Source organism: Sminthopsis crassicaudata, chromosome 6 (assembly GCF_048593235.1).
Source record: "Sminthopsis crassicaudata isolate SCR6 chromosome 6, ASM4859323v1, whole genome shotgun sequence".
Taxonomy (NCBI): domain Eukaryota; kingdom Metazoa; phylum Chordata; class Mammalia; order Dasyuromorphia; family Dasyuridae; genus Sminthopsis; species Sminthopsis crassicaudata.
The window spans coordinates 244,202,129-244,214,916 of record NC_133622.1 but is presented as its reverse complement, the minus strand read 5'-3'; the positions used below and the strand labels follow the sequence as shown (position 1 = coordinate 244,214,916).

At 37.6% G+C, this 12,788-nt stretch overlaps 2 protein-coding genes across 2 annotated transcripts; one reads left to right on the top strand and one right to left on the bottom strand.

Annotated features, from left to right (window-relative positions):
• The first annotated feature begins 1,473 nt into the window (after positions 1-1,473).
• LOC141547988 (olfactory receptor 1S1-like) lies at positions 1,474-2,412 on the top strand. Its single transcript, XM_074276713.1, has one exon. It carries the CDS (start codon positions 1,474-1,476, stop codon positions 2,410-2,412), a length of 939 nt encoding a protein of 312 aa, XP_074132814.1.
• A 4,025-nt stretch (positions 2,413-6,437) lies between these two features.
• On the bottom strand, positions 6,438-7,407 carry LOC141547542 (olfactory receptor 9Q1-like). Its single transcript, XM_074275931.1, has one exon. It carries the CDS (start codon positions 7,386-7,388, stop codon positions 6,438-6,440), a length of 951 nt encoding a protein of 316 aa, XP_074132032.1. The 5' UTR covers positions 7,389-7,407.
• Between the last annotated feature and the right edge of the window lie 5,381 nt (positions 7,408-12,788).

The window sequence follows — 12,788 nt, the reverse complement described above, 5'->3', positions numbered from 1 at the left end:
TTTCTTGGATTGCTCTTTTTTTCTAATTTTTTCTCAATCATTCTCATTTGATTTTTAAAGTTCTAAATTTTACAAGTTTTCTAAGAACTATTTTGTGCTTGGGACTATTTGATATTGCTTATTTAAGAAAAAAAGTTGTGTCTTTTTTTATCTTCCTCTGAATATGAACCCAGATCTTTTCTAATCCATAGTAACTATTAACAGTTGGGTTCTTTCTCCTTTAATTTCTTTTTTTGTTTTTTTGTTTTCTTTTGTTTTTCAGCAATTATCAGTATAAATAAGTTGTATTCCCAAGGTGTGAGTATGATGCCTCAAGATTCAGGTCTTTCTTACTGCTATTTTCTGAAATCTGTCTTGGTGCCCAACTTTGGGATCTCCTCTCCACTCCTAAACTATGGGGAGGGCCCCCAGTCACACTGTTCTACAAATGATTTAATTCTCTGAGGTCTCTTCAGTAGCTACAAACAACGGCTGTAATCTGTCCCAAATGTAAGTGCCCACATTCAACAGGGTCCTCAACCTTACTACTCCACTTCCTCCAAGTGTTCCCCCTTACAGCCACAGCCCGATGTGTCTGATCAGTACAGTTGTGCTTGACATCCCTCAACAATGGAAAATCCTTCCATCTTTTCCTACTCAGCCATCAGAACACCACACTATCTGTAAGAAGAAAGTTTCTAGGCCTGAGACTCTTTCAATCCAGTTGCCCCCAAGATTTCCTATTTGTTGATCCTGCAGAGTCATCCTGGAGATGTTTAGACTTCACTGAGGCAGAAAGTAATATCTTTCCTTGGGTCTTCACAAATTGCATTAGGGGGACAATTGCTTTAACCCATGTATATATCTGATTCTCTGAGGTGATGTTCCATCATTTTTGGTGGAGGAAATTTGGACAGCCAAAAGTTTTCTGACTTACTTTGCAACTTTCCCAGAATCTTCTCTTACATTTTTAGATGACATTCTAACATAGGCTAAGATCACTCTGAAGAGGAAAAAAAGTTATCTCACTGTAAGAATGAGCTATAATCTCTGACTACTCCAACAAATGCCATCTTACCCAGGGCCTCCATTTGGCTATTATCAAAATTCTAGTCACTGGCATTAGCATGAAACAGGATAGAAGGAAGAAGGAAATGTTTATTAAGTGCTAAACACTTTACAAATATCTCATTTGAGTTTCACAGCAATAGAAGGTAGGTACTGTTATTATTCTCATTTTACAGTTGAGGACAATGAGGCAGATAGATGTTAAGTGACTTGCTCATTCTAAAAAATTAGAATGAGCTATTAAATGTCTGAGGTAGAATTTGAACTCAGGTTTCCTGATTCCAGAACCAATTCTCTATTTATTGTAGCAGTTATATACCTGAAGCATTAACACTATGTACCCAAGTCTATTAAATAATAGAAAATGATCAGTGGGTTTTTTTGTCAATACATTTTTCTTCCCTCAGACTTAAGACCATCAGAAACATGCACCAAAGAAACCAAACCAGAGTCTCTGAATTCCTTCTCCTGGGACTCTCTGAACATCTTGAGCATCAGCAGCCTCTCTTTGTCCTCTTCCTGGTCATGTACTTGGTAACAATGGTTGGGAATCTGCTCATCATCCTGGCCATCAGTCTGGACTCTTACCTTCACACCCCCATGTATATCTTCCTTGCCAACTTGTCCTTGGCTGACATTTCCAGCATTTCTACTTCAGTACCTAAGATGCTGGTGAACATTCAGAGCAAAAGCCAATCCATCTCCTTTGGGGAGTGTGTCACCCAGATGTATTTTTCCATTGTGTTTGTTGTCATTGATAATTTCCTCTTGGGGGTTATGGCCTATGATCGGTTTGTGGCTATTTGTTATCCTTTGAGCTATGTCACAGTCATGAGACCCAGACTCTGTACTTTACTGATGGCCATCTCCTGGGTTCTCAGTAACGTGGTTGCCCTGACTCATACCCTTCTGCTGGTCCAGTTGACCTTCTGTGCCGCCAACACTATCCCTCATTTTTTCTGTGACTTGGCCCCTCTACTCAACCTTTCCTGTTCAGACACAATCATCAATCAGTTGGTCATGTTCATTCTAGGTCCATCTGTTATTGCAGTACCTTTTGGGCTTATCCTCTTTTCTTACATCTGCATTGTCTTCACTGTCCTGAAAATTTCATCCATTGAAGGAAAATGGAAAGCCTTCTCTACTTGTGGCTCCCACCTCTCAGTGGTTACACTCTTCTATGGGACAATTGTTGGAGTTTATTTCTTGCCTTCCTCTATCCAGTCAGTCAACAATGAGAAGATTGGGGCTGTGCTCTTTACTGTGGTAACCCCAATGGTCAACCCCTTTATTTATAGCTTAAGGAATAAAGACATAAAAAGAGCCCTAATGAAACTCATCAATAAGAAAATGGCCTCTCTGTGAAGTCCCTTGGGACTGGATTGTCCTCTCCCCATGACTCTTGCTAGTGACTCTGTCCAAGTCATTACGAAAATACATGATGTTTGGTCATGTATACATATATTGTATTTAATTTATACTCTAGCATATTTGACATGTAATGGTCAACCTGCCATGGGGGGGGGTGGAGAGGGAGGGAAAAAAATTGGAACAAGGGGTTTGGCAATTGTCAGTGTTGTAAAATTACCCATACATATATCTGGTAAATAAAAATTATTTTAAAATAAATAAGTAAATAAAAAAGAAAGAAAGTACATGAGATTCACCTGTTTATCTGACTAAAATCTCTTGAGGCTTCTCTTCTACCATTCCATGACTGAGGGATCTTTTTAATTGCTGTCATTTAATGTATATAATCCTTCTATCCATTATTCTTCCCTACCCAAAGCCTCTTAGTGGTAAAAAGAGGCCCAGATCAATTAATACAACAAGCATTTATAAAGCACTTATTGTGTGTACACTATTATTCTTCATGCAGGGGAAGAGGCAAGTAGGTATACCAAAAAGAGTGATAGATTTAGAATCAGAAAACTAAGGCCTGGGTTTGAATCTTAGCTCTGAAGCTTACTATGTAACTTTTGAAAAAAAATAAATAAAATAAGGAGTAGTATAGGTGAAAACTCCTAATGAATATTGATGCAAAAAAATTTTAGCAAAAAATTAGCAAACTAAATCAAAATATAACACAAAAAAATGTGATCATTTTGGGGTTATATGGTAACTCAGAATAGGTCAAATATTAAAAATTTGAAAATATAATTAACAACTCCAGTAACAGGAAAATAAAAATGATATGATTTTATTGGTACATACTTTTAACAAAATAAATCACCATTCCTATTTTTTAAAAATACTAGAAAGCATATGAATAAATCTTTCCTTGATGTGATAAGTCATATTTATCGAAAACCAAGAGCCAAATAGTAATAAACTATAGACCTTTTCTGTAAGATCAAGAATAAAGCAAGGATGTCCATAACCATTATTACTATTTGATATGCTCCTAGAAATTCTAGCTGTACTAATAAGAAAAGAAAAAGAAACTGAAGGAATAGTTTTTAAAAAGGATAAAAATTATCACTTTTTTGCAAATCATATAGTGACTTACTTAGAGACCCCTAGCGAGTCAACTAAAAATCTAATTGGAAACAATTACAGATTTCAGTAATTACTGAATATAAAATTAATCCACATAAATTATCAGTATTTTGTACTCTTTCAACAACACACAGCAGGCAATAGAATGAGAAAATTCACTTAAAATAATTGAGGCATAAAATACTTGGGAGTCTCCCTGCCAAGACATGCATAGGAACTATATAGATGCAACTACAAAATATTTTATACAAATAAATAGAAATCTAGATAACGGAAGAAATATGAATTGCTCATGGATAGACCATTTTATTATTTTATTATTTATTATTTGACATCAAAATAATAAAAAATGGCATACTGTCCTAAATTAAATTACCAATCACACAAATAATACCACCAAAGGTTACCTTATAATGGTAAGAAAAAAATAATTATGAAATTTAGTTGTAAGAACCAAGGTCAAAAATCTAAAGGGAAATTATGAGAGAGGGAGGAAGTGGAGGAACCTGTGAGTATTAGATCTCAAACTAGACTACAAAGCAGTAATCATCAAAATAGTTAATAAATAAGGAGGCTGATAAATGGAATAAATGGCCTTGTATCTGATAAATCCAAAGATACCACCCTTGGTGTGAAAACTCACAAAAAATATTATAAAAGTTATCACTAAGTACAGCTGAAACATGTGATAGAGCAACATCAGTGTATATAATCAGATAAGATCCAAATGGGTACATGATTTGCATCAAAAGAGTGAAAGCAAATTATAGGAGCAATGTAGAAATTTTCTATTAGATCTTCAGATGAGGAGGAGGGAAAGGAATAGAGAGGATTAGAGCTACCAAAGAGTTGAGAAGATTGCCAGAGTCTTTTTAATTCTATGTCATCATGCCCAGGATGTTGTGATTATCAATATTTCCTTTTATCTATTGCTAATAGACATGAAAGCTAATGGAACCTCAGCAGGGCAGTAAACTTTGATCTTTACTGCTGATATCATACCTGAGAATATGATGCACCAGTATATTGCTTGAGACCTCATCTTCTGCATGGGGCTCTATGCTCATAGGACCCTAGAGAATGCACCTGGTCCAATACAAGAAACACTAGAAGTATGGGTGCCAAACATTTTAATGATCATTTATGGAAACTCCAGCCACCGTTACTCCTGTCCTCAGAAACTAAAAATAATTCTGATATAAACACTTAAGATGAAACCCAAGACTCATACCCTAGCTAGCCAAGAGTCAGAACTGTGGAAAGAGGTGGCTTGGGATAAGGACATTTTTAATACACCTTATGCTATTTATCATAGGATGTCTTCTTGCTATCACAGTGCTTTCTATTTTAGATAAATTGCTTTGATTCTCAATAAGAGGTTCACATGATCAATTCCAGCTGTTCTACAGGAGGAGATTCAATGGGGTTCCGCATTATGAGTCATTCTGAATCCAAACACAGGGAGATTCTCAGGATAGCAGTTTGGAGCTCTATCTCATAATCATCATCCTTCACATTTCAAAATATTGCAAAGCACCTTTCTCCAAAAACCCCTGGGGGGAGGTACTTTGCAAGGATTATTATCTCTATTCTACAGAGGGAAAAAAAAAATGCAGCTCAGAGGCTTTGAGTGATTTATGCACAGAGGAAGATTCATACTCAGTTCTTCCAGTTCTATGGTCAACACACTTTCCAGTACACTAAGTAACTCCTGATAGTCCAAACTATATACTACAAATTTGTGTACTATCAATAAAAACTAACCGATGAAATTCTAGCTTCACAACTTGGATTTTTACTTTTATCAAGGAAAATGGAAGTCGATGAGTATTAAGAAGAGTATTAAGAGTATCCAGACTATTAAGATACACTGGAAGTCAGTCTGTGTTGAACTGGGTTATACAAAAGGTTAGATAAAAGATAAGAAAAAGGAATGTATGACAAACTGAGGCAGGAAAAATTGGATAAATAAGGATGCTCTGCATTTGTACCTCATTAAGATCCTCAAAGCAAAATCTTGTGATGTAAACAGTGTAGATTACATTCACCCAGTTCAACAGATGAGGAAATTGTGTCTCAAAGAGGAAAAGGAATTACCCTTAACAGTAAGATTAATCCCATTGTAGGATTCAATCCAAATCAGCATATATCTGTTAAAAGTCATCCATTACAAGTCTGACATTATTAGATACTAGGAATGCAAAAAAATAAATTAAGTCCTTCAGGTCCTTGAGGAATGCATTCTTCCCAACAATTCAACAGAATAATCAGGGCAGGTGGGATGAGCCTCAGGTTGTAAAGCAGAAATCTCCTCTGCAAAGAGTTTGCTTAGAGTTGCTTAGGACACTTGCTTAGGATTACAAGGGTAAGAGTGTCAGAGCTAGCATTCAAACCTGGGTCTTTTGACTCTGGACTAAGCATTCTTTCCCTTAATCAAACAGCCAGTTCCCATAATCCACTGCTGGACAGAGACAGGATGGATGACATGGTACCCAAAGTCGCAATGTAAGCTCTCTGAAGAATATTGGTCTTTTTATTTCCTGGTGTAGGGTTTGACACATTCTAGGAGACTAATCAATGGTTTTTTGTGTGATTGATTGATTGAACTAGCAAGAGGTAAATGATAATCTCTAAAGGATGTCAATATCCTAGGAAAGGTAGCTCATTTTCCAATGGATGGAGAATAGTACAATTCTGCCCCAGGGAGGCATGATTTCATGTTTCTTCTAGACAATGATTCCCATGTTCATGCCTTAATTTATAGTCTTTCTAAGACTCAAAAAGCAAATGGCACCCCTCCCAGGGGTCTCATGTCATAATATTCCATTTGTCCTAGAAGCACTTTCAACTACAGAACCATGAGTACCCAAAGAGTGGCAATGGGGTTTTGTTCAACCTAGCTCCAGTCTGAAGACCTTTGTACTCCTTAAGGCTTTTCTCATGGCCCCTTTCACCTCCTTGTTCCTCAAACTGTAGATGAGGGGGTTCAGCATAGGGATTATCATTGTGTACATCACACACACTATGCGGTCTTCCTGTAGGGAATTCCCCTCATTCCACCGCATGTACATGAAGATGAGTGTACCAAAGAAAAGGGAAACCGCCATGATATGAGAGGCACAAGTGGAGAAAGTCTTGACTCTGCCCCCAGCAGAAGGAATGCGCATAATGGCCCCGATGATAAACAAGTAGGAGATCAGGATCACCACCATACAGGCTGGGATCACAAAAATGGCAAACACAACAATCACCAATTCCTGGGTGGAGCTGTCCCCACAGGTAAGCTTCAGGAGGGGTGGGAGGTCACAAAAGACAAAATCAATCTGGTTATTGCCACAGAAAGAGAGGGTGAAGGCAGCTGCAGTACGAATTATGGCAGCAGACAGGCCAGCAGCATAAGCTCCAGCTACTAGAGTCACACAAGTCTTCTTGGTCATGACAGTCACATATAGCAGAGGCTGGCACACAGCCACATAGCGGTCATATGCCATGGCAGCCAGGAGATAGCAGTCAGTGGCACCCAAGGAGGTAAAGAAAAAGAACTGGGCAGCACAACGTTCATAGGAGACAACCAGCCCCTGCTCAAATAGTATCGCCAACACCTGAGGGGTGGTGACTGAGGAGTAGCAGATGTCCACAGAAGCCAGGTGACTCAGAAAGAAGTACATGGGGGTGCTGAGCCTGGGGTCTGTGCATATCAGAAAGACCATTCCTGAGTTCCCCAACAAGGTGATGACATAGAGACTCAGGAAAAACAGGAAGAGAGGAAGTCCCAACTCTGGATCTTCAGTGAATGTGATGAAGAAAAACTCCGTCAAGATGGTATGATTTTTCCCAGCCATTTATTCACTGGTACCTGAGAGAACTAAGAGAAGAGACAAATTAAAGACCCTTAGAATGAAACATGCCAAGTCTCATGAATGAGAAACATGAACCCCAGAAGTAAAATTCTGAGTCACTAAACCTGTGTCTATATTAGCTGCTCAATCACTAATTAGCCAAATGACTCAAAAGAGTCACTCACTCTGAAACTCAGCCTTTTTCATTTTCCTCATGGAGACTTAACCTACCATGTCATAAGTTTGCAAATCAAATGGAATCAAAATAATGTAAAGTCTTTGGAATTCTACAAATAATTTTGAATTTTGTAACAAACACATACAATTTTAAAAAGAACATCTCATGAGAGCACGTGAATGACCAATGTTCACTAACCTTCACCAAGATCGAGACTTCATTTGTGTTGACCCTTCTGTTGTTGATCTGATAACACAATTTTTCTCTTGAGAGAAACTATCTCAGTGTCTAAGAGGTGTGCAAAGTTTGCAAAGCACTTTCCTTAAACCTGATAAACAGAAACACACACATACATATTTACACACACACACACACACACACACACACACACACGTACGTGTTGGGGCTTCCCCAACTTCCTTCAAGTGACAACGGCCTTCCTTCCGCAAGATTTCCTTTATCTCCCCCCCCTTCTTTTTGAGAAGGAATCAGAGTTAAGTGACTTTCCTAGAATCACACAGTTAATAAGTATTAGAGGCTAGATCCTCTTGACTGCAGGTCCTGTGCTTTATTCACTGAACCACCTAGCTGCCCTACCATTGTCCCCTTTAATAGTAGTGTCTTCCCCATGTTGATTATAACCAATTTTCCTGACTTTTTCTTTCTTGTATAGAATTGTCTATATGTCATCTATCCCATTAGACTGTGAGCTCTTTGAGAGAAAAGATTGGTGTTTACCTTTCTGTAATAGCATAGTGGCCATTTATTAAATATTAATAAATATTTACTGATCAATTGACTGATGGAGGAACTAAGGCTTGTTCAGTAGCAGAGCCTAATCTCAAATCTCTGCCTTTGAATTCAAAAGCTAATGTTTTCTTTCACTTAAAGCTGAGTTTTTAGTCTAGTATCCAGTAACTTATTTGCTTTGATATTTTCCAAATATCTATTTCAGTGTAATTGGCTTCCTTTGCTAGTCTGCCTTGTGTTTTTAAATTTATTCTATTTTTAATAATATTCTAATTCACAGCAGTTCTCGGGGCAAAAAAATTGAAAATTGAAGGGGTACCTATCAAATGGGGGATGGCTCAGTAAAGTATGGTACGTGTTTGTGATAGAATATTGTTGTTTTTTAGGAAATGATGAGCAAGATCCTCTTAGAAAAAAAACCTGGAAAGTCCTTCATGAACTCAAGCAAAATGGAATATACTGCTTGCAAAATAATAGCAATGTTCTAGAATGACCTGTAAATGACTTTTCTATTCTAGTAATACAATGCTTCATGACTACTCTGAAGGATTTATGATGAAAAATCCTATCCATATCCATAGAAGGAACTGATTGAGTCTAGAGATGAAGCTCTCTGTCTCTCTCTCTGTCTCTCTCTCTGTCTCTGTCTCTCTGTCTCTGTCTTCTCTCTCTCTCTCTCTCTCTCTCTCTCTCTCTCTCTCTCTCTCTCTCTCTCTCTCTCTCTCTCTCTCTCTCTCTCTCTCTCCTTCCCTTCCTCCTTCCTTTCCACTCTGTGTGTGTGTCTGTCTGTCTGTCTCCTTTATCTTGAGGGGTTTTTATTTTTATTAGGATAGAAAATCTATGTTTTTTTTTTCAGAACATGACTTTTATGGGAATGTTTAACATAATTTCAATGTGGTGTTTTAATTGTGGGTAGGGATAAGGGAGAAAAACTAGAACTCAAAACTTTTTTAAAAACAAATATAAAAATTGCTTTATAGGTAACTGGGAAAAAATATTAAAGAAATAAAAGAAATAAAAATAATATTCTAACAGAGGGCCTATAAGTTTCATGAGACAAACAAAGGAGTCCAAACCATGCTCCTTCTCTAAGTCACAGGATTCGGATCTATCCAGAACCTTTGAGACTGAGCTTGAAAAAGTTTTTCTACCACCTGTTGAATCTATTTCCTTAGAACAATAAAATGAGGAGGTTCAGCTCTAAATGCTAAGACCCAAAAATCACCATGTCCAAATCCTGATTTTGCTGATAAAATTTAGACTTAGGACTAATGACTAGCTCAAAATCACACAGGTAATAAGCCCCAGAACCACGATTCACTCTCAAGTCTTTTCTTTAATATCCAAATCTCTCCACAGCTTAATGCAAATATTCTAGACATTATCAAACACAAAAATGAGTGTTTTGGAACCCAAAATCACTAGAAATTTTCATTTCCTAACTAATATGAATTCACATTTCTCTAAGTCTTTAAGGTTCATAAAGTCACATTTCCTAGGAGATGCAAGCATTATTGTCCCCATGCACCTTGACTTTGAGACCTCCAGAAAAGTTCAGAATATTTAGATCTTGATAGATATAGATAGATATAGATATAGTTATAGATATATAGATCATCCAGTCCAACTCTCGTGTTTTACAGATGAGGAACCTGAGGCCCGGAGCATCCCTGTCTCACTTTTGTGTGTCTATCCTTAGAATCTAGCAAATGAATGCTTGGTGCCTGATCCATGGACTTTGAATGCTTAGTGCCTAATCCATGGACTTGCCCAAGAGCACAGTAGCAAGGACTAACACAGGAATTTGAACTCATGTCTTCAGGTGTTAAATTCAGCATTCGTTTTTTTTTTTTTATCATATCATCTAGTACAGGAATCTAGACAGCATTTGGTTACATTAGATCTGACATAAACAAAATATTAGCTGGCACATTGGAACAAAAAGAAAATAAAGCAAATGGGACATGGATACTTTATTTCTTGGGCATGTGTCAGATAAACTTCATCACCTGAGTTCCACCTCACTCTGGTTTCCTCCTTCTCCCAGCCTTGCTCATTGTTCTCTCTCTCCTGCTGAGCAGTTACTCCTCTGCTGGTGGCAATCTCATGCAGCTACGTAAGTCATTAACATGGTGATCAAAAGGCCATAGTGGACCAGTGCTTCTCCTATTCATTAATTAGATAGAATAAGCAAGTTACAACCGCAAGATGAATGAGAGATATCTAGAATGTTTGCACCCAGGGCAGTAAAAACTAGACTTCAAACACTTTCAAGTAATTTTTTAAGATGGGACATAAGCCCCAAAGGGTAGACACTTAATTCTACAAAGGGTCAAGAGAAATCTTACCTGTGATGTAGTCAGGAGGTGGTAAGTGAAGGAGCCATCTTGTAACTCATTACACGAGCTTTTTGTTCTTGGTTATCATGTCCCTCTGACTTTCTCTGTAATTGAGATGAAAGAATCATTGGATCATAGATTTAGAGTTACACTAGACGATAGAGGTCATATACATTAACCTTTAATTTTAGAGATTAAAAAGTTGAGGCCTATGGAGGCTAAATATAGGAATACAGGAAAAACACCAGGTACAGAATCTGTTCCTGCATTTCAGGACTTCAGAATAATTTTCTTTCCATTCAGTTTCTAATTGCTCATAGAGTCAAGTACATTCAATACCCTCTACATTCAGTTCCTTGCATCAAAAGCCCAGTCATCATGGTCTAAGTGAGTTTTGATAAGTTGGGTTTTTCCCAAGATTCCTCTGACCCAGGATTCTATTACAGCAAAAAATGTTAACTTCTCCCTTCTGTGAAATATTCTCCTGGATAAGAAGGAATAATAGCATTCATTAGGAATTGTAAGGGGGGATATGTAATCATAAGTTGAGATCCAGAAAGGATTTGGGAGATTATCTCCAAAGAGATTTGACAGATGAGGAAACTAAGATTCATGGAGGTGGAGTGTTTGTCTCAAGATCAAACAAGTAATAAAGAGGAAAGGGATGGAATTTAAACTCAGATGATTCCAAATCCCACACTCTTTCCACTATACCACACTGCCTCTCTAAACTCAGCCACCAGAATTGCTACGTACACAAAACCTTAATCAAAAACAAGTCTCATTATGCTTCTGCAATAAATACCAGACCTTGGAGACCAAGGCCACACTATTTCAAGTTGCTGTCTGATAGTCAGGGGAACAGCAAGCAGTTGATGTGAGTCTCTAGGGAAGATCCATTTTCCCTATGTGGAATCACATAAGGGTACTTGGTAGGATTTACACTGGAAAACTAAAGAGTGGGTTGTTGCTTTTTTTCCCCTTTTTTCCGTTCTGAACCATAATCTTCCAAATCTCAGCTACTGAATTCCTATTATATATCCCACTTCTCCCTTCCCCCTCACTCAGGAAGAAAGGATCTAAACATTCTACCTTGTCCCACAATTAATCCACTACCAACCTTGCTCTAATTTCTCCAATTGGAATAATGTCAGGAATTCTTGCTTCCATCTTCACCAACTGGGATCAAACTGTGGGAAAGAGACACTGTATAAATAAAAGACTCAGTTTGACACAAATTTCCCAGAAAGAATCTAAGTGGAACTTTTGGGGGCACATAGAGAGAGAAGATAGGACCCAAATGACTTCAAAATATATCTCCTCTTAGAGCCGAGTATTTGACTGCATCTCTTCCTTTATTCTTGAGGAAAGGAGAGATCTTTGGAGACAGTATGGAGAGGGAACTGGGGTACCTAGTGGAGATGTTGGCCTTGTGGCTATCCTGAGTGCTGGCATTCTGTGCTTGATCAGTCCAAAACTGAGAAATAACATCTTTTATTTTTAGCGCCTGGATCACTAACATTTTGTAGCACACCACAAACTCACAAAGTATCATGTTGATCAATGGAAGAGTGAGAACACTAAGAATCATTTTGCTTTCATAGATCAGTCCTGATGTACTAAGCTTTTTAGGAACAGAGATGCTAGTAAGCATCATCCTGATGACAGGCTTAAAATCATAGAACCTGAAATTTGAAAAACAACTTCATCTTCACAACATCAGAAAGGACAGGGACCTAAGAATAAAGAATATAAGGACTGGATAAGATCTTAAAACAGAGAAGCTAGAATGTCAAAACTGGAAGAGTCCTTAGAACATAGAATGCTAGAGAATAGAGGCATCTTAGAACCTAGAATTTCAGAGGCTTTAGAACAAGAAATGTCAAAAATAGAAGAGATGTGAAAACACCAAATGTAGAATATTATTGTTGTTTTCACTTTTGTTATTCAGTCATTTTAGTAGTGTCCAACTCTACATTACCCAATTAGGGTTTTCTTGGCAAAGATACCAAAGTGATTTGTAATTTCCTTCCTTATTTCTTTGCTGAATATTGTTGTTGTTGTTCAGCTCTTTCAGTCATCTCCAATTCTTCATGATCCATGTACAATTTCCTTCTTGAGCTCATTTAATAATTG